The sequence below is a fragment of the Dermochelys coriacea genome, chromosome 16, assembly GCF_009764565.3.
Source record: "Dermochelys coriacea isolate rDerCor1 chromosome 16, rDerCor1.pri.v4, whole genome shotgun sequence".
Lineage (NCBI taxonomy): Eukaryota > Metazoa > Chordata > Testudines > Dermochelyidae > Dermochelys > Dermochelys coriacea.
The window spans coordinates 13,317,318-13,341,202 of record NC_050083.1 but is presented as its reverse complement, the minus strand read 5'-3'; the positions used below and the strand labels follow the sequence as shown (position 1 = coordinate 13,341,202).

The 23,885-nt window shown below is 45.0% G+C and overlaps 1 protein-coding gene across 6 annotated transcripts in view; it reads right to left on the bottom strand.

Annotated features, from left to right (window-relative positions):
- Positions 1-2,399: 2,399 nt before the first annotated feature.
- NUP188 (nucleoporin 188) overlaps positions 2,400-23,885 on the bottom strand; it is a 50,497-nt gene continuing 29,011 nt past the window's right edge. For 4 of the 6 annotated variants that reach the window (XM_043498844.1, XM_043498846.1, XM_043498845.1 and 1 more), the window contains 20 exons: positions 22,545-22,678; positions 21,723-21,829; positions 20,938-21,144; positions 20,167-20,336; positions 18,975-19,044; positions 17,934-18,001; positions 16,305-16,500; positions 15,467-15,544; positions 13,612-13,697; positions 12,943-13,088; positions 11,716-11,897; positions 10,129-10,329; positions 9,284-9,376; positions 8,900-9,058; positions 7,993-8,130; positions 7,388-7,462; positions 6,390-6,599; positions 4,579-4,958; positions 4,005-4,134; positions 2,400-3,254 (listed from right to left, as the gene is read on the bottom strand). In XM_043498844.1, coding sequence (XP_043354779.1) covers positions 3,084-3,254; positions 4,005-4,134; positions 4,579-4,958; positions 6,390-6,599; positions 7,388-7,462; positions 7,993-8,130; positions 8,900-9,058; positions 9,284-9,376; positions 10,129-10,329; positions 11,716-11,897; positions 12,943-13,088; positions 13,612-13,697; positions 15,467-15,544; positions 16,305-16,500; positions 17,934-18,001; positions 18,975-19,044; positions 20,167-20,336; positions 20,938-21,144; positions 21,723-21,829; positions 22,545-22,678 — 3,001 coding nt within the window. In that variant the 3' untranslated portion in view covers positions 2,400-3,083. The remainder of the gene's footprint in view (positions 3,255-4,004; positions 4,135-4,578; positions 4,959-6,389; positions 6,600-7,387; positions 7,463-7,992; positions 8,131-8,899; positions 9,059-9,283; positions 9,377-10,128; positions 10,330-11,715; positions 11,898-12,942; positions 13,089-13,611; positions 13,698-15,466; positions 15,545-16,304; positions 16,501-17,933; positions 18,002-18,974; positions 19,045-20,166; positions 20,337-20,937; positions 21,145-21,722; positions 21,830-22,544; positions 22,679-23,885) is intronic. The other 2 variants (XM_038374398.2, XM_038374400.2) reach the window with 1 other exon arrangement.

The window sequence follows — 23,885 nt, the reverse complement described above, 5'->3', positions numbered from 1 at the left end:
TGCCTTAAAGTTAAAAGCTGCTTTGAGAGAAGCTGAACCAGTTACTACTCAAAGCATCATGTGATACATGCTGTTTGTTTAGAGTAATGCCCAGGATCACTCCTGGGGGCTTTATGGCTGTAATTCAGAATCAGGTGTTTTTTTGGGGGGAGGAACATGCAAGAGTGCTCTTGTGCCCCTGGTTTAATATTTGGCTCTCTGCTTTAGAGCAGGTGCATGCTACTGCCAACCTGGCAAAACTACTAAGCTTAATAAGCGATACAGGTTTGTTTTCCCCCATCTACTTTATACATACAATTAATTCACTGTTCAGTTTTCAATATTAGTTGAAAGATTAACTTTTTCTAGTGGACTGTTGCAATGTAACCTGCTCTATGACTTCCTAAGCCTTCATCTCATTCCTCTAGTTTCTTGACACCCTGAAACTCTGTCACCCTTCATTGCTCTTCTCTGAATAATTCAGACTGACCATCCTGCAGCTGAGGGGTCATGAAACCATCATATTCAAAGTAACTTCATGAGAATCTACTTCTAAATACTGTTCACAGTAGCAAGCTACTCTGTCTAGTACCAGCCCTACTTACAGCTATTTCACTGACCCAGACTAAAATGAATGTTCAATTTCATTTGTCTGTTTAAAACAGCTGCTATAAATTCCTCAGGCACCACTCCTTGTAGAAAATAAATACTTAACTCCACAGGTGAAAGTCATTAACCATAAAGTGTGCTCTCTATTGTAAACTGTCAGGTGGACTAAAAGCATGAGCCACCTGTCTTCCACTGTAAAAAGGGAGAGAAGCAGGCAGAGGCTGATTATACAGCTGTCAGTATTTCCCTAATCACCAAGCTTGCCCCTTTAGAGTTGATTCTCTATGCACTAGGCATGTTTCTATTGCTAGCTCCTCTTGTGAACTTGTTGGTGTTAACTCTTCCTATTCAGCTGCACCTGTTAAGTACTAGTGTTGTCTAAATAAGACTAGGCCTTAGTCTGTATGTTGCAGGACCACTCACCTAGTCTGATCTTCCCCTATCTCACTGGCCACAGCACTTCCCTTTTGTGAATTATTACCCCCCCTTCACATCTCTGCTAAGGCAGTAAAAAAAGATCTTGGTAAACTCAGGGTGAGATGATGGCAGCAGTTAAATGCCTGGAATGATTGTCACTAACTTAGTCTAGGACTTTTCCCTAGATATAAGTAAGGTTGCAAGTCTGTCAAAGATTGTGACTTTCTGGGACCTTCATGACATCTACAGGGGCTAGTGCAGCTGGCTGTGGCAATCTCAGGCCACTGCCCCCCCCAGCAGTGGGGGTCTTGGGCCACTATGTCCCCTACTTCCTCCTCAGCACCCAAGGGGGTCCTGGGCCATACACTACCCCACCCCTTCCCCAAACCCAAAATTTAGTCAGGTATACAGTACAAGTCATGGACAGGCCATGGGCTGTGAATTTTTGTTGCCTGCCAGTGACCTGTCCATGACTTTTACTAAAAGTACCCATGACACAAACATAGCCTTAGCTATAAGCTATACCATTCATGGCTGCAAATAAGTTAGGACAATAGTGGTATATTGTTAAGCACAGAACCAATCCTGAACTAAGATTTACTAATGGGATAAAATTTAACCATTTTTATTGGGTTTCCCACTTAACAGTGACTAGAACATCTGTCAACACTGCAAGTAGAAGTGGTAATTGTAGGACTGTCTAGACAGACCTGAGTTAGCCAGGGTTCTAGGCTGACAGGACTAGTCCATGCTGCTGTAGCTTCACTGCTGTTACTCAAGCTAGTGGGGGATGCGTACACATGCTGCAATCGCGTTTCCTGACAGCAGTGTACACATAGCTAAAGGAGGAGCAGGTTCCTGTAACTACTCCCCCAGTGCAGTTGTAGGGAGAAATTGTCTTTTAAAAGGCACTAACGAAACTAGGTTCCTGCTCACTTGTAGTAAACATCCCCCACCTTTCTGCAGGGGCCTGGGGTTAAATTAAGGGGTGATGCAATTAAAAACATACAGTAGTAGCTTCACACACAAGGCTTTTTCCTCTACTTCTTAACTTAACCCAGGGTGTAGTGCTGGTATCAGCTAGCACTTATACTACAGGTATCTGAACTGCCTTGTGAAAGTGTAGGTGGGTGAGGTAATCGCTTTTATATCACCGACTTGTGGGTGACATAAGAGAGAAAAGCTTACACTGCTGCTCTTCACATCTCTGTTGGTGAAAGAGGCAAGCTTGGAAATTGTCCCATAAAGATACTACCTGAGCCACTCTGCTATCCTGAGACTGACACACCTACAATTACACTGCATACACCATTGAGAGTCTTAAGTCAACAGACAGCCCTAGTCTACTGCAGGGAGCTGCTGCTGTGCCCCAGACAAAGCGCCATAAGTCCAACTTGTTTATAAATGTTTTAATATCAGTATAAATAGGGCACAGTTACAAAAAATGCAAGACCCGAGCTGTGGACTTCTGACTTAAAAACCTTTTGGAGGAGGCGGCCTTCTAGTCTTCAGAAATGTACATATCACGCAAATCAACAGCAGGAGGGGGATGGGTGCACACACACACCATTTTACCTTGCTCTGCCAACCCAGCAGCAGTGCCTGGCACCCCTTTGATACAAAAATAGCAATAGAAAGCTGGTCTCTGAATTGCTGGCTGCTCACGACCCTGTGCCAGACTCGTACTGATGGGGAGAGGAAGATTGCACCTCGTACTAAGAGCAGAGTTAATGCCCAAAGGAAAACAGTTAAAAACCTGCCTCCTCTCCCCGACCCGACCGCTGTGTATAAGCTATAAAAATAAAGGTTTTGACTGGTCAATACTTAAACCCAGCCAGATCACTCTAGCAGGTGGAGCAGCAGGCAAGGAGCATGCATGGACTCAGAAGTTCTTTGAACAGGACAACATTCTTGGACCTTCTTTTGTTCGCTCTCCTGCTCAGGTGCAAGCATTCAACAGGATCTATCTCCCCAGCAGATGTTACAATTCAGTTATGAGCCCAACGGAGCATGATGCCTTCTGTTGTGGAAATGAATAGTTCTGGTGCAATCCTGAAATAGCAGCAATAGCACATAACCTATCTCTGCACATGTCTGACAAAGGCTTGTACCAGCTGAATCAAAGGCTCCTGCCCCTCAGGGCCAATCTTGGAGGCAGACTTTCCCTGGGGGGAGGGAAGAACCCCACTGGCTGGAGAAGAGGGTCCGCCCCGGCGAAAGTAACGAGACAGGCTTGAGAGCAGTGTACTCTGAAATGAGAAGCGCACAATGAGTTAGCTTCCCCAGGACAGGAATCCTGGGAGACTGTGCCACCTGACTTTGTGACCCAAAGCGGGAGGTCTTGAGGCATTCTACTGTAGACAGGAACTGGCTGCCATTGACCAGTCAAGAACTAATGGTCCTCTACCTATACTGCATCATTCACAGCCAAAGGGGCAAACCAAGATAGAAGTAGGCACTGCAGAAGCACATCTTAAATCCTTGTCCCATTCTCACTGCACCTCCAATTTGAGGCTCGCAATGTGCTTTATACACCATGATTTAAGCCTCTTGATATTTGTGAGGCAAGTCAACATTACCCCTTAATGCCTGGGAAAACTGGCATATTTAACCAGCTTGCCCCTGCTCAAAGAGTATTCTATTATGTGACAAATCCAGGAATAGAGTTTGTTACCCAGTTCTGGGTTTTAGTCTCATCTGTTCTCCTGCAGATTCTATGCAGCTCTGTGTATTTATCCTCTAAAGTATCACTGAGCCTTACACACAGGAGGATACTTACATGGCCTTGACAGCCATGGTAGAAAGGTCTGAATACTTTAATTGCAAGCACTAAATCTATTGGGATTCTGGGCACATCTGTTTCCATTAGACTGGCCAGGCTATCGCTGAGAAGGGATGGCCCTTGGGCACCACAACAGACAAGTCTGCATGAGCTAAAAGGAGAAAGAGGGATGTAGCACAAGGCATCAAAGGCAGGAAACCAGCTCCACAATGCTTACCAACTCAGAGCTGAGTTCCTGTTTCATCCGCTGCTTGTCTCGTGGATGCACTGCTGGGTCCCTCAAATACCGAACAGCCTGGGAGATGAGCAGGTAGAAACAGTTTTCCATTGTAAACATGAGCAAAGACCTGTGCAAGGAAACACCACAAATTAGCAGGAGCAAGAGAGTGCCGTTGCACTACAGCAGGAATATTGTACTCCAGCACAGACATACCCATGAGCTACTGTCTGCTAACTGGTTACATGCTGGAGCAATAGAAAAGTCACCCTAAAACACAGGTAAGTTAGGCTACAGTGGACTGGGTACCAAGTAACCACCACCTCTTCTCCTGTGCCCACCAATAGCTGAATCAGTATGGGATGATCTTGGATATCAGCCTCCCAAGAGCCCTGCCTGCTTTCCGGGTTATGTGTTCGGAGGGAGCAGGGGGAAAGCTGAACTGCTGCACATGGAATTGGAAGAAGGTGGGCAGAAGCTACACTTATACCTACAGCTTATGCTCTGGGTCAGGCGAAGAGCACTGGGCCTCGGTTCCTCAGCCATAGGGAAGTAAAGGAATCCAGAAACTTACTTAAGAGTTTTAGTCTCCTCTTGTGTATTCAGCCCTGCAGCTTGAGTGAAGGGCTCTTTCTTCTTATCCAGCTGGAGGGGGAAGAGGAAAGTTGTATTAGAGCCTGGAGATGCAGAAGGGAGGAGAGCTACCGGGGTCAGCCCCCACTCCTCCTTAAAACAGCAGCTGACCAGAGCGCAGAAAACAGCACAACTGCTGTGCCTCTTCTCAGCCCTTTCGGCTTTCACAGCCTGAATTGGGACTCCTACCTCTCCCAGCATGTTAAGGGCCACGTTGACAGTGGCCAGAAGGGTCCCAAAGGAGGGAGCGACATCTGAATCGAAGGCAGGTGTAGTAAAACTCAGAACAAAGAGAAGGTTGTACTCAGCCAGGTCCAGTGACTGGAGGGAAGAGGAGACAGGAGTGAATCCAAATGGCAGGAACGCATTGTAACACCACCTAGCTTCTATACAGCATTTTTCATCTATAGATCTCAAAGGACTTTACAAAGCAGGGTCAGTCTCATCATCATCTCCAGTTCACAGCTGGAGAAAGAGGCCTTGTCTACACTACCACGGTAAGTCGACCTAAGTTATTTGAATAACGTACCTGGAGTCGACATAGCTTAGGTTGACTTACTATGGTGTCTACACGGTGCTGCATCAATGGGAGATGCTCTCCCGTCGACTTACCTTAATCTTCTCATTCCGTTGGAGAACTGAAGTCAACAGGAAAGCGCTCTGCAGTCAATTTAGCAGGTCTTCACTAGACCCACTAAATCGACCCCCGCCGCATCATAGACATGGCCAGAGACACAAAGGGGGAAGTGACTTGCCCAAAGTCACTCAATAAACAGGAGGCAGAATCAGGAACAGAACCCAGATCTCCTGGGTCCCAGTCCAGTGCTCTACCCTCTAGGTTACGTTGTGTTAGTATGGATCCATACTCGGCTAGCAGAGTGGATGTTGGGAAGATGCCTTTTTGTGAAGCGTGAGGCATGTGTAACTGCCAGAGTAGGATGTAAGACTAGCTGGAGCATTAGTCTGCTCTGGTAAATTGGGTGGGATGTGTGTGGGTGTCTCTCTCTCACACATACAACTGTGCTAAACAATCCCAGTGAAAGCTATGAAAATATCTGCACCTCCACCTCTCAATAGGAAAGCGCAGACAGGACTTCCTTTCAGACTGATCCGTGTCTGATTCCTTAGGGTTCGTGGACCCTGACTTCCTGCTTTGGGCTCCACCTTTCAAAGAACAGCCGGCAGATACAGATGTGACAGCTGGGGCCAGCATTTTGTTTTCATTAATGTGAGTGCTAAAGGTCTGGGTGTGGCCACTACCCTGCTTAAGGTATTAGGGGTAAAAAAGGTGTTAGAGGGGCAATAAGAAAAGCGAGTCTCAACCTTCAGTTTATCCTGCACACTGAGACAAGTCAAGTGTCTGAGGAGGGGACACTATCGTATCATCTGCATAGCACATGAGTTTTTCTCCATGCCAAAGAGCTATCTGGCTACTAGGCTCTTTAGAATCAAAAGACTCATGTGGTAAATAGAGGTGCAAAGGTCCTATTTCACCACCTGAGATGGAATCAAACACACAAACATTGACGAATAGCAATAAAATACTCGTTCTGGTTGCCTAAGATCTAGGGATGTACCTTGCAATTCAGTTTAGGTGGTCTGGGGTGCACATGGGGACTTCTGTGTGTTTTAGGGGGAGGGATTAGTCTCCTGTATGAATGGGAAGGCTATGGCTCCCTTGAGACCCCCACAATATCAGTTAGGGTGCTTCAAACTCCCTCCCCCACAGACATCACTCTCCTATTCCTGTACCTGATCAAGGAGGATCTGGCAGATGTCGGGGGTGAAGTGGCGTAGGGCAGCTAGAGATTTGCTGAGGATTTTCAAGAGGCCATACTGCACTGTACGCAGTGCCTTCTGCTCGGCTGCCTCTGACTCAGGGCTTGGATGCTTGGAGGAGGTCTGGGGGGTGCGTTGCACTCGAGGTGTCACAGCTGATGGGAGGGAGTCACCATTTTTTGTCTGTGGAGAAGGAAGTCAAATGAAGACACACACACACACACACACGCACGCAACTTTGCTGTTTAAGACTAAGCTTTGCAGAAAAACAAGTTACCAGTAACAGGAATCCCTAAAGCAAGATACTCACGCTTTGGCCGGCTAAGGGCCATGCTGGCAACCTACGAGAAGCCTGAGGTCTATGCTTAGCTTGCATCATAAGGAGCAGCCTTGTCTTTATTGCAAGGGTACAGTGTGCAGATGTGTTCAGTGACCACATTCTGGAAAGGGCTTTTCTAATCAAAATGTTCACAGAAAGAACCTTAACCCCAACACAAGTGGTGCCTGAAGTGCATCACCTTCGCACCCAAACTCCATCTAGAGATAACACAATTGCAGGAGCCGTATTTCACCACCACTTTAAATCAACCCAAGGACACAAAGTCCTTGCTGTCTCCCCATTCTTAGGAGGCAGGGTTGTACAATAACTGCTGGGACACAGCTTCCACCCTGCACAGCTGGTAGTTTGGAACTAGCTAATAAGAGTTCAAGCAGTGGCTACGGTTTCCACGTCAGATATATTCTGCTTAATATGACTGGCCCACAAAACGTCTCCTATTTCAGAGCTGTTCTTTGTAGGTTTTGGTTGTGGAGGGGTATAATTAACTAAACCCTGGTTCCCGGGCTGGTCATGGTCAGCAGTTGTCACTGGAAACAATGACTGGATATTGATTGATCTTTTGCTTGGTTCTGGGTGAGGGACCCAAGGCCAGAACTCCCCCCTTCAGTTTTCCAGGGACCCCCATCCTCACCTGCAGGTAGTGCTGAAGCATTTTGCGGCTATGCAGGAGGGAGGTACAAGCCTGGCAGAGGTAACACAAGTTCACCTGAAACGAGAGGCGGGGAGGGGGGGAAGTTGATCCATCCATAGCTGACACTCTCCACAGCTGCAGCCTAAACAAGCATCCAAATTCTCCATTATTGAGTCCCCTCACAAGACTAAATTATACTAATAGTATACCCTAACAATTTAAAAATCCAGTCTGAATAGAACCTTTCATCCCAGAGAATGGGCAACAGCAGGGTTGTCAGATTTTACCAATGTTTTCCTTAACTCTCTTGACCCTGAGGTTCCAACCCACATGCACGAAGACAGTCAATCCTCCAAAAGTTGTCACTTCCAACTCCCAGTCAATTTCTCCGACTCAACTAATTGTACCTCGCTGTGTGACTGTAAGGTCCAGAAACTCTTCATGATCAAGAGCTGCCTGCCTTTAATGGCCGTTATGATCCCCATTAGAACAGCTTCAATGAAAGAACTATCTACAAGCTCTCTCCCTTAGCCACATTCTCTGTCCTGCTGTGCTAGGCAGTGTGTGGGAAAATGTGGCATGCAGGGGAATGCTCTGGATCCTACCTGTATGTCCCTCAAGAGCTGTGGAAGGTGGAAATGCCACTCTTTCATAAAGTTGGAGAGCTGAAGAATGAAGCCAACAGTGTGGTCAGCTTCTTCCAGACAGGCCAGGCTCTGCACTGTCCGTACTGCATTCAGGCACTGGAGAGAAAGAAATGATCCAGACCATGATGGACAGAGCACAAAAATACTTATCTCCTACTTAGAAGGAAGAGCTGAATACACACAAGGAGAAATCAGCAGGAGAATTACCAGCTCCAATACAGACAGCAGTGACATTCTGAGGTTTACAAGTTAGCATTGAGGTTTACAAGTTAGCCAGTTTCAGTCAGCAGGTGCTCCTGCCCCAAAACAAGAGAGCTCTTTATCTAAGAAGTTTGCTAACACAGGGACAATTCAGCATCTACTTAGGAACAGGGCTTTTCAGCAAATTTGCCCTGACAAAGTTCAGCTGTTACAGGGATTTAAGTATTCAATATTCAAGCTACCCACCTAAGTGGACACTGGACCACTTTATTAACTGATGGAGTCCGAGCGAGGTCACCTCTAAGAACAGTTTTCAGTTCTCCTTTTCCAGCCAGATGGTTACAGACTTTAGGCTCTCACCCAGCACCCACAATTGTTATTGCATTGAGTGAGTGCATGAAACAGCTGTAGCAATATTATGATCCCCCAAGAGTAAGAGCAATGAATGAGTGCTAACAACCCAGGATCTAACAGCTACCAAGACATCTATCCATCACCTGCCTGACCCCTTTGCTTGTGTATCCCTTTCCCCAACTCTTCACCTATTTTTTGAAGAATGTAAGCTATTTGAGGCAGGGACTGTGTCTTCTGTGTCTAGCACATTCTGGCTGCAACTGTTACATACATGACAACTGAGCCATTACAGGGGAAGGGGTGGACATACCTGAAGAATCCTCTCCTGATGGACACCCACAAAGTCCAGTGCCTCTGTCAGGAAGTTATACCTTAGTGTCTTAAGAAGGCGCTCCATCAATGATATGGAGAGACGATAGACCCCAGGCCAGGATGGGGCGTCAAGAGACTTCCGAGATGAAGCAGGTGTCTGAACAGACCAGCCACAACAACAAGACACATAGTTATTTGTTTTTCTGCTCCCTCAGATACACCCACACTCCTCACAATGGCATCAGAGTGCTCCAGGGCCACATGACAGTGCTTGCCTCTTCTATTCCCACGACTGCTCTACAGTACAGAGCCAGTAAAGGGTAAGCAGGCCACAGCTTTCCCAATGAGTTTCAAATCCACATTAAGAGGAAGCACCACTCACCTGAATTGTTCCATTAGTGCTGAGCTGGTATACGCTCAAGAGGGACAAACAGATGCTCTGTGTGACACCAGCACTAGCCACAGCTGCTGCACCCTGCACAACACAGAAAAGTCACTGTCAAAGGTACCACCATTTTCTCTCAGCCTGGGGAGATGCCCCTAGCACTTCTGTTTTCTACACATCTACCCTTCTCTTTCAGACACTTCTTCCCTGCAGCCCAGAAACCTGAATTCCATCATCCCAGACAATGCCACTTTTCTTTCATTAAAATGAAAAACAACATCTCCCTCCCCCAACATGGCTGTGTGGTGAACACACCTCCTCATCTCCTGGTACCCTGTGTGTCCCCTCTGTCTTTGACTGAAAGCTCCTGTAAGAAAGGAACCTTATATACTCCTCCCCCTGTACAGTGCTGAGGTCTCAATAAACAAGTATTGCTTTATATTATGGCTACAGGGAGAACAGATTCCTGCATTTTAGTGCTGTCTTGGTTGTACTGGCTACATTTGGATGGGAGGGGGGTGTTTGCAGGGAAAGCACTTGCTTTGAATTATAGGTTTACACTAGGGCAGGATTGGTTCTGTTCTTCCAGCACAGACATTCCATTATCCAGAAAAGCAAGGAAAGGAAATACCAAGCAGCTCTTTGTACAAGACCTACAACTAACTCCTCCCCCTTGGCAGGGCTTTAATGGCACCCATTAGGCATAATGCACTGCTCAGCTGTAGAGTGTGATGCTGCCGACACACAGTGCAATGAGATGAACTGCATTTTAAATATAGAGCCAACAATCCGGCAAGAAGCTCTCATTTGTCTCTCTCTCTCTCTCTCTCTCTCTCTCTCACCTGTTGTGTCCTGGCTAAGGTCAGCAGTAGATGCAATGAGGCTTCTGTGAAGTGAAGGTTTTGTTTAACTCTCAGGCTGATATCTAGGGCAGTGAAGATAGTAGGCAGCATAGGGACCTTCCTAGTAACCTGCAGCCAGTAATCTCCATCTTCATCTACTTCACAGAGTTCCTTTGCCAGATGCAGCCCTAGAACACACACCTGCGGCAACAGGGAAGGAGGGAGAATGGGACAGGACAGATCCCAGAGCAGGGGATAGGGAGGAAAGACAGACATTAAAAGACTGTCCAAAAACAAATGGGTAGATGGGATCTAAGTTGTAACTGTTCTCACATACATGAATTATGGCATCAGTAAACCCTGGGTGTGGCACTGTGCACACTTACGGGGCTGCATAGTAGCAAAGTTCCTTAAAGCAGATCTGGGAGAGAAGCAGTAACAATCAATTTCATACAGTAATGTACTCAGGGGAGACCTGACACCACCAGACTCACAGCTACAATAGTCCTTTGCAGTCAAGACCAACCCACAGTCTCTTTAGAGGTAATGGATCACAAAGGAGCGAGGTGTGAAACTTATACAGAGGCCACTGAAGACTTTCGCACATTTGAGCCCACAATTTCAAGGGTTCACCCTTCCCCCTTTGAGGTGAGAGTATCCTAACTGCTTGTATGACCACCACCACACACTGCTCTTATAAAACCTTTCATGAATATTTCAAAGCAAATTTTAAGTATTAATAGTCTCAATGCCCTGGGAGGTAGTAAACATAAGATTAATTTTACAGAGTGGTTAAGTAACTCAGCCAAGGTTACAGAGCTTGTCAATAGCAGAGATGGTACCCAGGCGTCCTGACCCCAAATCCCCAACTCCAACAAAAAGACCACAATCCTCCTTGGTATCCCACTTACTGTAGTCTATAGGGCAGTTCAGACCTATCTGCTACTTGGCAAATGTAAATTCAGTATGCTGGACAGACAGACGGATACAATCAGACTTCCAGATTTGCTCTCCTGGGGTTGTTATCCCAGTAGGTACATATATTGCCACTAATAACTGACCTGTCTGATGTATAGGAGATGCAAGGGGCTGGAGGCAAGGTCTTTGACTTGCATTATAGAGAAACAAGCCAGCCATGTACACTGTCAGCAGACACATGGTAGGGAATATTTTTAAACACTCCCGTAGATACCAGAGAAATCAGAGGGTGTTAACTAAATACTTTTGAAGAGATGCCTGCTAAGAACAGGCTCCATGTGTTTTCAGGAACCTCATATTAAAGTTCAAACAGGCTTGCACACAAGAAGAAGCAGACTTCTGAAGAGCACTTTCCCAGAACTTGTAGTATAGCAAGAGACGCATGTCTCAATAACCTATCCCCTATGTCTGGACATAATCACAGGGGCTCTGCCACCAGGAAGTGAATAAGCCTGCAAACCCTATCTGGCAAAATAAAGCATCAAGACACTCCATTTTCTCCCTAGTGATATGATGCAGATGGGGCATTTTATGGTACAGTGGACACTGCAAGTAACTTTGTTTACAAAAAGAGAACATGGCTGCAGAGCAGGCAAATGATGCCTTTACCCCATCTCGCTGGTCCTTGTGTTTACCCCTGCAGGCATCATCTGTTTCCATGCTGTCCTTGTCATCTACAGCATCTCCAGATGTGAGGCTGTGTCGTGTCTGATCAAAGAGCACAATTACTTCATCTTGGAGGGTCTCACACACGCTCATCACCAGCTGGGAGTACTGAGGGATCTCGCTCACTGTGGCACACACACACACAGAGCACACAATGGATTAACTCATCCCCCTCGCACTTCTGTTTTCAGTTTAACTACTGCACTGGTAGCACTGCTGGGGCCTCCACCTCTCAGAGAGGGGACTTACTCGCTTTGCATTTCATTATTCTACAAATATCTATTTATAACCTACACGAGACTGTGAGGAACTCCAGAGGGACCTAAGAAAGCCAGCCAAATGAGCCAAGAGCTTAGGAGGACTCAAAAAGGGATTAGACATTCATCTGGATAATGACAATATGTACAATCATAATAAATTGGATCTCTTGGGGGGGAAAAAATGGCTGGAAACCTCTTATAATTCAGAGTATAAACCAGTCATTAGTGGGGCAGTCATTCTATAATTATCCATTACAGGGTTTTTTACACCTTTCTCTGAAGCAGCTGGTACTGGCCATGGTCAGAGACAGGATACTGGACTTGAAGGACCATGGATGTGGTCTAGTCTAGCAATTCCTACATTTCTCTCATTCAACGAACACCCAGCTCATGTTTGAGAGTCCTTAAAATATTCAATTCCCATCATATACATACTCCAACTTTATGAACTGCATCACCCTTCCCTATCATTATAGCTGACAATAACCCATTGATGGGCACAAGTGCTAATATAACTAAAATTAAGCCCTCTCATGATCAACCTGAATTCTTCCCCAAAAGTGCATAGAGACGGGCCTTGCAGCATTCACATTGTGGGGACAAGGGCCATATAAAAGGATTAAGCGATAAAACTGTAAGCTCTTTGGAGCAGGGAGTGCTTTTGACTCTGTGCTGTACAGCGCCAAGCAAAACAGGACTTGGATGCTGACTGGGCTTCTCTGGGAGGTACCATAATACAAATAATAAAATAAATTAAACAGAAAAATCCCACTTGCTACCAAGTATAGTCACTGTCCTGCACTGGCAGCCAACAATGTGTGCATTCCTGACTCAAAAATGTTTGACTGGGACACAAGTGTTTCCAGTGGTTGCAGCTCTGATCTTCATAACCTCTGCCAGGCCCTCTCACCTTTCATCTCCTTCATCTGCAGAACAGTGATGAGAGCAGAGAACACCTTGGCCTTGGTCTTCTCCATCATCTGCTGATCTGCCTGCAGCACTCCCTCCAGAATCTGCGTCAAGGAGTTTATGATTTTATCCACAGAACCCAACTCGCTGACAACGAAAAAGGGAGAGCTCGTCAGATGAGACAAGATTCCCCACTTATTATCTTGGCTGTGACTGATCTCTGCAAATCATGTCTAGGGGATGTGTGTGTAGGGGCACAGATACAGTTTGCTTAATTTAAGTCATCAGTAGGGTCTCCTCATGGACATTTCAGAAATGTGTGGTGGAAATACAGTGAGATTGCAGGCTCATTATAATTTAAGTTTCCTTGTCCCACTTTTCCACAGTGAAAGTAAACTCACAAAAGCATAGAATCACTATTTAACAATAAAGTTCAGCAGCAGCATCCATCATCAATGCCACCCTCAATGTGAATCCCACGATTCCACAGTCTCCGAAGCCACGGCCTGGCAAGATAATGAGTATTGTACAACAATAAGGTATTGCTTTAATTCCCCGATCACCATGACAATTCAGTCTACACAGCAACTCAGACATCTTCTTCCAAGTTCTTACATTCATCAGTGACTATTAGCTTACTTATGAAGAGTTATCCAAATAGAGCACCTACCTCTTCCACTGTCTAAGCAGGATCAGCAGAAGGGTGCACAGCATGGACCCCAGTTGCAGGCACAACACTGACATGGGGACCAGCAGCTAAGGAGAAATGTCCCAACAGTTACAGTTGCAACATTCACACATGAATGAAAGATGAATAGGCTCAACACAGACATTCAGAGCACTGAGAGCTTGCTTCCCGACCCCACCCCTGCCCAGCTGCTATATTCCAAGCAGATTTGTGTACAGAGCAGGTAGTCAACAGAATATGTGCACAAAGAGCCATAAAGAGGTTTATGGTACTATCCCCATTAAGATGATGCGACTCAATATGTCCTTCCACAGAGCTATGGGAGCAGAGATCCATCCCCACGACTGCTAAGAAAGGTGTGTGGAGTCATAGATATTAACAGCACATTCTAAGTGCTAGCCCATTTGGTCAACAGAACTTAACTCTCAGCAGTGAGGTCACAGTGTTCTACGGATCAACTGCAAGACCCCGTTTATAAATTCTACATCTCAATTTGCAACCTACGTGGAATGGAAGCTGTGGCACACTTATTTTTAATTGGCGTAAAGCTATGCACCACAGTTCCCTCTTGCTATCTCAAGAGGAAAGAGAGGAAATTATTCCCAGGTGAAACATCCACCTAAAAGAAACATCTGTTATAGTCATCATCAGCCAGTGAAGCAACTGAAGATCTAGCACGGGGCGGGCAAAGTTTTTGGCCTGAGGGCCGCATCAGGTTTCGGAAATTGTATGGAGGGCTGGTTAGGGGAGGCTGTGCCTCCGCAAACAGCCAGGCGAGGCCTGGGCCCCGCCCGCCCCTGCTTCTCGCCCCCTGATGGCCCCCCCCAGGGACTCCTGCTCCATCCAAACCCCCAGTCCCTGACAGCCTCCCCAGAACCCCTGCCCGCTCCCTGCCCCCAGAACCCCCACTCCTGACTGCCCCCCGCCACCCCAACCAACCCCTCCTCTCATTCCTGACTGCCCTCCCGGGACCTCTCCCCCATCCAATCACCCCTTCTCTCTGTCCCCTGACTGACCCCCGCCGCCCCAACCAACCCCTCCTCTCATTCCTGACTGCCCCCGCCCCGGGACCCCTGCCCCGATTCAACCCCACTATTCCTCGCCCTCTGACCATCCTCACCCCCGCCTCCTGACCACCACCCCAAACTCCCCTTCCCTCTATCCAACCCCCCTGCTCCCTGCCCCCTTACCGCGCTGCCTGGAGCACCGGTGGCTGGTGGTGCTACAGCCGCGCCACCCGGCTGGAGCCAGCCAGGCCTCCACACAGCACAGTACACTGGGTCAGGCTGGACTCTGCAGCTGCGCTGCCCCGCCCCGCCACTCAGAACATTGTGCCGGTGGTACAGTAAGCTGAGGCTGCGGGGGAGGGGATGGGGACTAGCCTCCCAGGCCAGGGGCTCAGGAGCCAGGCAGGAGGGTCCCACGGGCCAGATGTGGCCCGCGGGCTGTAGTTCGCCCACCTCTGATCTAGTAGGTAATCAACCTTGCCTTCAATAGCAAGCAACACCGCAGGTAGCTGGAATGAGTACACAGGGTCCAGCCAATGACCATGCCTGCCTTTCAACAGCTGGCAACGCTGCAGGATCACTAGATAGCACTAATTGCAGTGTTACCCGCTGGCCAAGAAAATCATATATAATTTGGAGAATAAAGACTTATGGAGAGCAAAGTAATTCTAAGAGATACCTTCTTGTTTCAGTCTAGTCTCACAGAATCAGGGAAAATCAGAACCACAAATAGATACAGGACTAGAGCTCCACAAAGGAGTTGGACAATTGTGTGCCCAGTTTTGAAACAGATTCCTTGAAGAGCTACAAATTGAAATGTAAACACTTACTAAAGCTTTGGTCCCACTTAGCACCTCCAGAAACAGTTGCTGCCGAACTGCAGATTCAGTCAGGTGCATTATATCTGCCTAGAGACAGATCAGACTAATTATACACCATAGTGAAAGTTACATCAACAACACACACACCCTCGTTTTTCCAATCCAACATCAACCCCACCTTTTTGTATTTGTTATTAATTTACAAGGTGGCATAGGCTTTTGCATCTGCTGGATGATTCAATTATAGAGAAAGAAATGAAGAATTACTAGTTGTTAGAAAAGCAAGGGGCAAAAAGTCAACACTGAGTGACAGGTAATTGGGAACAGAGTATACACTGGGCATCTTCACCACACTTTACTATAAGTATCTACTGCATCTCTCTGGGTATAGGTTTCAGAGTAGCAGCCGTGTTAGTCTGTATTCGCAAAAAGAAAAGGAGTACTTGTGGCACCTTAGAGACTAACAAATTTATTAGAGCATAAGCTTTCGTAGCTCACGAAAGCTTATGCTCTAATAAATTTGTTAGTCTCTAAGGTGCCACAAGTACTCCTTTTCTCTCTGGGTATAGACAGTGTTATTGGCTTTCTTTACACTTATTATAGAAATGATGCAACATCCCCTCACTCCCACGCCACACACATACAGTATGCTAGTTTTGATCACTTGGCAAAACAAAACTCACTGAGGTAATTCTGCTGTATGGTATTGGTGTCCATTCAGATTGTGAGTACATATACAAGATAACGGAAACAAAAGCCAACAGCCTGATCCCTCACTGCACCACATGTGGCCTGAACAACAGGGCACGTATCTATTCAAAACATTATTAGTCAAGATGGCTCTTACGTGACTGGTGGAGATAATCAGCAGCATCCGCCAGGCTGAGATCAGCATCTGATACTCTGTCAAGGAGGTGCAGCTGCTACCCTCTGTCTCTGCCATATGCAATGCCAATGACTTCACATATCCTGACCAGTAAGCAAAACGCTTTTCTGTGGAGAATTTCTTCAGAGTGTCTTTCAGGGACTGGTCCAGTGAGCCCCTGACAAAGCCAAGAAGAGAAATCAGATACATTTTCATTTATTCTTTAATCAGAGAACACGCTCCTTCTAATATTCAGAATGGAAAGTTATGGGCACAGCTTGTGGGGCAAGACTGTCCCACACAGAGTGAATTCAGAAGGGGATCTCACTGATTGCATTAAATGGTATGGAAGAAGGGTGACCGCTGGAGAGAAACAACTCATCTTTTTAAACATGTGATTTTTATTTATTCCTGACTTTTCAGAACAGTAGTTACATTCAGGGAAGTCAGTATATAAGAGAGTCACATTCTTACTCAGCAAATCAGCTCCCTGTCTGTGTATTCTGCTGACTTTAGGGATAAAAGTAAGTTACTGCTTCCTATTAGCTCTGCAGAATAGCGCAGCTCTGGGAGAAGAAGCTGGAACCCATTCTGGATCATGTTTCAGACTTAATTTTAAATCCTACTGAGAATTTTATTTCTGGTGGGACTGTGAGAGAGAAAACACATCTGAACTTCGAAACCTCAGGATATGTTTTGCAAATCTGGAAACTAGAAAATCATCCATTCCTTTATAAGCTGAGGAAGTTTGATTTAGAAGTCAGACACACAAACTTGAACACCCTCAGTGTTATTTTACAGAGTTGATACACACTTCAAACAAAAAATAAGCTCATCAAACTAAATATGCTTAATAGGGGCTACTCTATGTCGTATTACCTCCATACCATAAAATACCATATCTGGCGATGCTAGCCCAACAGAAGAATGTCCTTGCCCCACCCTCCAAAAAAGACACAGACAACATTACAAAAAGCTAAAGTAGTAAATTGATGTCATGCTATAATTATAGAGGTTAAAATGGTGAAACTTTTTTCTAAAACACATGATTACCCCACTCTATCCAAAGAATCCTACTGAAGCAAAGTAAAATTTTCTGGCATAAACGTCATGGACACAAATTCAATACTATGCACTACTACAGAGTTGGAGAAAAGCTAGATTGTCCAAATTTTAGTCCAAGCATCCAGTGTATGATGGGAACATTTCACTGTATTACGTGTGGCTAGAATAGTCCCATAATGAGCTTAAAAATATTTAAAGTCTCATTATTCCAGGACAGATATTCCTCTTTTGAGATCCATACCCAGTATGTCACATTTACAGGCCACAGAGAGTCTTCTCATGACACCTATTCCTCTAATAGATGGCTGCATGAAATTCAAATCAAATGAGGCAAACTTGCTTCTTCTGAGCTGCAGCAGCCATAGGTAAACTATTGACTGTCCATCCAGCACTTCCACGGAACTGTTAGCTCCAATTTGCCTCCCCCTCAAACATGGATAATCTCTTAGGATTTAATCCACACACAGTGCAGGACTTTGCCCTCACTTTCAGATGCCCCTAGCATCACTGAAAACTCTAGAACAGGACAGATTGTCAACGACTCACTTGACCACATAGTAGATCTCCAGGCAGATGATTTTCATGATTAAGGCACAAGTGTCCAAGACACTTAGCTACAAAGAGGGAATAAAAGCAGAGCATGAGCAGGTTATCTGTTGCTCCAGGTCAAATCTGGCAGCACTGTGTCCCAAGCACTGTCCTACAAAGAGTGTTGAGGACCATACTCTAAAAAGTACAGGACACCTACACTATCAATCAAGCACCCTTGTGTTGTTCAAGTGGCCCCCGTTTTCCGGTTACCCTTGGATTCCTGAGCATTATGCCAACAGGGCCTATGAGTAGCACAAAGGCAACCCTCTGGGCCTCCTTGGGGCTGAGACAGGGATGGAAGCAAGACTTGGCCTGCTTATCACCTAGAGGCAGAGTGAATGGCATGGCACTTTCCTATGAGAACTGTCTCTCCCATGAGAGTGCCACAGCCATCTTCTCTAGTTAGGAGGGAGTAAGGATCAAATGGCCTTATGTAAGAACAGCTGCCTCAGTAGACAGTGCTCATCTACTCTGCCAACAAGGGAAGAGCACCATATTCAAATCTGTATGGCAGCTGGATGGAGGGGGATTAAGATTTTCACAGGGAAGACAGAAGTTTCCAAAGCAGAAGAATAGCAAAATCCTCAGGAACCCAAGTCAGTCTGAGATAGGCCCACTAAGGAGGAGAGATTGTTCAGATGTCTGGGAACAGGAGCAAAATATCCTGTACACGTATATACATACACTATATTGCACATCTAGTGTACTAGTTCTTTATCAACATTAAGGAGGTAAGCATCATCATCCCTGTTAGGTAGATGTTATCTCTGTTTTACAGATGGTGAAACAGAGGCAGTGAGAGTTCAGGAGACTAGTCCAAAGTTACACAGCTAATCCATGCAAGCGTTGGAAACAAAACCCACTCTCAGAACTCCCCCTTGTGCTTTACCTAACCATATTTCCTCTGAGATGACAACAAGCAAAAGGAAGGAAGTTGCACACACCACTCACTTCTCAGAAAAAAACAGCTATTGTCAGTCCTTATAAACAACTCACCTCTGATGTTTCTAAGGGGGGAGAAAGGGTCCCAAAGAGGGGGTTGGTTAAGTTTTCCCAAAACTTTGGCCTAAAAACACATAAAAATACTGTAAGTTACCATACTTCTCCTATGGCTCTCAACCTTTCCAGACTACTGTACCTCTTTTAGGGCTCTGATTTGTCTTGCGTACCCCCCAAGTTACACCTCACCTAAAAACTACTTGCTTACAAAATCGGACATAAAAATACAAAAGTGTCACAGCACACTATTACTGAAAAATTGCTTATTTTCTCATTTTACAATATAATTATAAAATAAATCAATTGGAATATAAATATTGTACTTACATTTCAGTGTATAGTATATAGAGCAGTATAAACAAATCATTGTCTGTAGGAAATTTTAGTTTGCGCTGACTGCACTAGTACTTTTTATGTAGCCTGTTGTAAAACTAGGCAAATATCTAGATGAGTTGATGTATCCCCTGGAAAACCTCTGCGTACCCCTGGTTGAGAACCGAGACCTACACAGCACATCTGATAGGAACAGTCTGATCCTGCCAGTCTTTCACTGCAAATTCCACTGTCTGAGATATTTCACACATGTAGTAACACTACTCACCTGGCAGTGCAGAGCACACTGAAAGAGGAGGGTTTCTTCAACAGAACTGTGCATATGTGCTTCACAACAGAAAGTTTAATTTTTCCCTAACATAAGCATCCCTAACTACTGAATTTTTCTCCAATGTTTCGCCTGCAAAGCAGGTTACCAGGAGACTGGAGGAAGAGGTCTAACCAGCTGTTAGCTGAGAAGCCTCTGAGTCTGACCACCAGTATCTAAGTTACAGTTAAAAGGCATCCTCCAACCTGTCAGAACTGGTGGGATATGTTTATTTCTATTCACTGAAATAGAGTTTAAAACAGCCCATTCTCAATCAGCCTGTGAATGGTACTAGTCCTGATGCTATTCAACATTTTCATCAATGATCTGGAAATAAATATGAAATCACTGCTAATAAAATTTGCCGATGACACAAAGTTTGGAGGTATGGTAAATACTGAGGACACGGCAGTCATACAGAGAGATCTGGAGAGCTTGGTAATCTGAGCCCATTCAAACAAAATGCATTTTGAAAACAGCCAAAGTTATACACTAGAAACAAGGCATACAGGCCACATCTAAAGACAGCATAGAAAAGCAATGACTCACTTGGTCCTCAGGACCAGCATGGCACTATCCCGACGGTCCTGCCACAGGGCATGAAGGAATGCAATGGCGGCCCGGTGCAGGAGGGGAGGGCACCAGTATCTTTCCTGCTGTTTGGAGTCTATCAGTTCCAAGACCACTTGGAGGCAACTCCATTCCCCTAAGCTGAATTCCTAAAGCAAGAGGGAGAAAATGAGAAACATCTACATCCAACCACTTCCTGTTTCAGTATGCTATTTAATTCCACCGACAAAATACACAGGGAAGTAAAGCTTGAGCACATGGTATAGGTGTGTGTTTCATATGCACATACATGTAATATATAACACCTATGAGGAATTTCTAAAAAGACAGTGAAGAGCGGAATAAATTATTTTTATAAGTCAGATTACTTCAAGGGGCAGAAAAAAAGCTTTACTTTCCTGTGTATTTTGTAGGTACAATTAAATAGCATGCTGAAACAGGAGGCACTTGCATAGTCGTTGGAGAACACAGGAAGATTTCTCTTTGGTCGAAGGGAACCTTTTTACCAATTGATCAGAAGGTCATAAGGTTCTCATCACAGAATCAGGCTACACAGCATTAAAACCAATGTTCAATATCTTGTAAGGCGCCTCGGGGTGTATGACAAAGACACTCATACTGAAGACAAAGTAAAGCCTTAGAGATCTTTACTAAAATAAGGAACAAAGCCAGGAAAGCTCCAAGCCACATGAAAAGATAGGAATATCCTGTTACTCCAGTAAATCCTTATGTAGACACTTGCTGTTTTACCTTTGACCCATCACTCCCATCTTTCACTTCCAGGTTCAGGAAGAGCTCAATGAGCCCAGGCTGTGTCTCTACAGCAACAGTGAGGAACTCCAGGATCATGACTTTAATGCGCATATCCTCAATCTTACTCTGCAGGCGGGTCAAAAAGGCATCACGAATGGCAGCAGCATCACTCCCCAGGCAGGCGTAAACAGACATTGGAGCCACCTGCAAAAGGGAAGAAACACACTAAAAACATGTAGATAAACACTATGGTGCTTCCTCTCAATATATAAATGAGGCTTGTGATATTTGTTTTAAACTGAAATTCCAGAAAATTCTCACCCTTGAGCGCAGGCACATGGGAGAGAGGAAATCAAGAAATAATTTTGATTTTAATGGAAAATATAGAAACTTGTCAAATCGTTCTGAGTTTTGGTTGCCTCTTTAGGAATTCTGCTCCATTCCTTGTCTATTTCAAAAGGAAAGGGGCAAAACCTAAGAAGACAGACAGACAGCTACATAGATTTGGGTTGAGACATGTTAAAATAAATATCCCCAAAATTGCAACATTTAAATGCTTAAATACAACCCAGAGGCGCTTTCAGATTTTAACAACCAAAAAGTGTTAGTACAATAGGTAAAGAATAAGTCTTAATACAGGGTTCCTAGATAACTGTTAATATAGGTCCCTTTTTGACAAGGTTGGATATCTCAAAGCAAGAACACTCACAGGAGACAGTTTAAGTGATGGAATCAACAAAAAGGGAAAGCATGGGAAAGCACTTGTGAGAAACTAGTTTTACCGTAGCAAGTCGTTTGAGCAGCTGGATGGCAAGGCGTGGCAGTGCTGGGTCGTGTTTGTGGTAGATATATTTGGCTAAGACAGCAATCAGATTGTTCCCATGAGCACCTGGTGAGAACACAATTAAATCACAGGTGAGAAACTGGAATAGTCTCCTATGAGGGCTCTTCGAGAGAGACTATTCAGCAACTATCAGTAGCAGCATTGTACTCTATACTAGAATGGAAAGGGAGTGAGAGGGAATGAATTCAGCTTTCCAAGAGGACAACAGACGGGTCTGGCCATAGGTACTACTGGCAGCTGCTTTACCATACTGTTCAGCACTGTCTCATGTTAGAAAGCAGTAAACAAAAGAAGTGAAAATAACAGTAGGTGGCTATTTGAAAGCAGTCCTGGTGAGCCAACAATGTGAATATAGTCCAAAGCTTCCACACTACTCTCAGAACTGCAAAGAACCAGAAGCATCAGTGCCACCAAGATCCTAGAGGATGAAGAGCAAGAGAAAAACAATTCTGCTACCCTCCCAAAAGTGAGCCCAGTGTCACATACCCAGCATCACTGCATAAGAGGGTTCCGTAAAGGTTATAATGCGAGGGGAAAACCTGTTATCCTAGTCCACATTACAGGGAATTTACTAAATGTCCTTTGGCTAATCCCTTGGAGGAGGAGAATGCCCTCTGGCACCCTCCCCTCACAAGTACGCTGGATGAGAACTGCACTGTTCAGAGAAGTCATACCTCTATCCAATGTTAGCAAGTTACACATTATCTGTGTGCGAGGGACAGACACTACTGCCTGGGCTGGCCAACAAAGAGGTACATACCATGCTGAGTAAGTGCCTGTTCTAGTGGGGATACCACGCTAGAAGGGGATTTCAACCGGATGACGTTATTGGTGACCGAGAATGCCAGCTTTACTGTCTGGATCAGCAGCTGGCCCTGGCCCAGTGACTCATCGCTGTGTTGCCAAACAGAAACCAAAAGGAATACATTAAAATCAACTCAAATGATGCTCATAAGCTGTACAGTATTCAAATAGCAAATTCAATATTCTGTGGTTCTATCATGCAACAGCAAAGGTTGTAAGAGAACTCCACTTACTCTCACTTACCATGTAAGTGTTGCAATATAATGCAAAAAACTACTGCACAACCAATCTTGAGTTTATAATAGTAGCACAAGGGCCTGAGAGTGTTTCTGTTCTAAACCCTTGTCTTTGGGGTGCATAGCTGTTCTTTGGGGTGCATAACTGTGATTTTACTTCTTCCTTAGGTTGGAGTTAAATTAGCTCATAAGTTTTTAAGTTTGAGGAGTGCAAAAAGCAGTTTTCAGTCAGATCCAATAACCCAAAAAATTTAAAACTCTTGTATCGTCCATTATTGCCAAGGAGTAGGAGGAGGGAAATTAAAACCAACAAAAATTAAGCTAAAAACTTAATTACCAGACAAAAAAAAGTTGTTGAAATACAGTTAAGGTTGAGACATAATTCACTTAAACTTTAGAAAGCAAAGACATCTGAAGTTAAGATTCCTTCACCCACAGTAACTCTCTCCCCATATCTTGCTCACCCTCCCATGAAAGTTTCACCTGTTTCTGCATGAAACATAAACCCACCCTTTAGAGTACATTTTTTTCTCCTATGATGGCTTTTTAAAAGCAGAAACCTCCACTGGCTGTTAACACATTTTATTCCAATGAGTGCAGCATGAGAAGTCTCTTGTAAACGTTGTACTCCTGAAGGTTCTAAACTTTGCTGTCTATATCAGTGGATGTTAGAGGATCCACATGGCCTTTGGTTTCACAGTAGATGTTCAAATCAGCAAGGGGCTGTTTCTACCATTAGTCTCACTTATAAGGAGTCCAAACCAGTCAGACAAAGAAAAAACAGGTTTTTGAATTTTATTAACCTTTTTAATCCTTATTAAAGTTCATCTGTTTAGGGACAACTTTTTAGAGATTAATGCCACAATCTCCCAACAGATCTCACCTCCTCCTAACAAGCCCAGGCTCCCCCTTCCCTTTTGTTCTGGAACAAAGCAGAGATGGAAGGGATGAGCCTTAAAACCTCCTAACCCTTTTCATCACAACCTATCTTTAGGAACGAGCAGGCACGTTAAGACGGGAATGGTCATGGCAAGGAAATAGGAAGATGAGGTTGCTATACA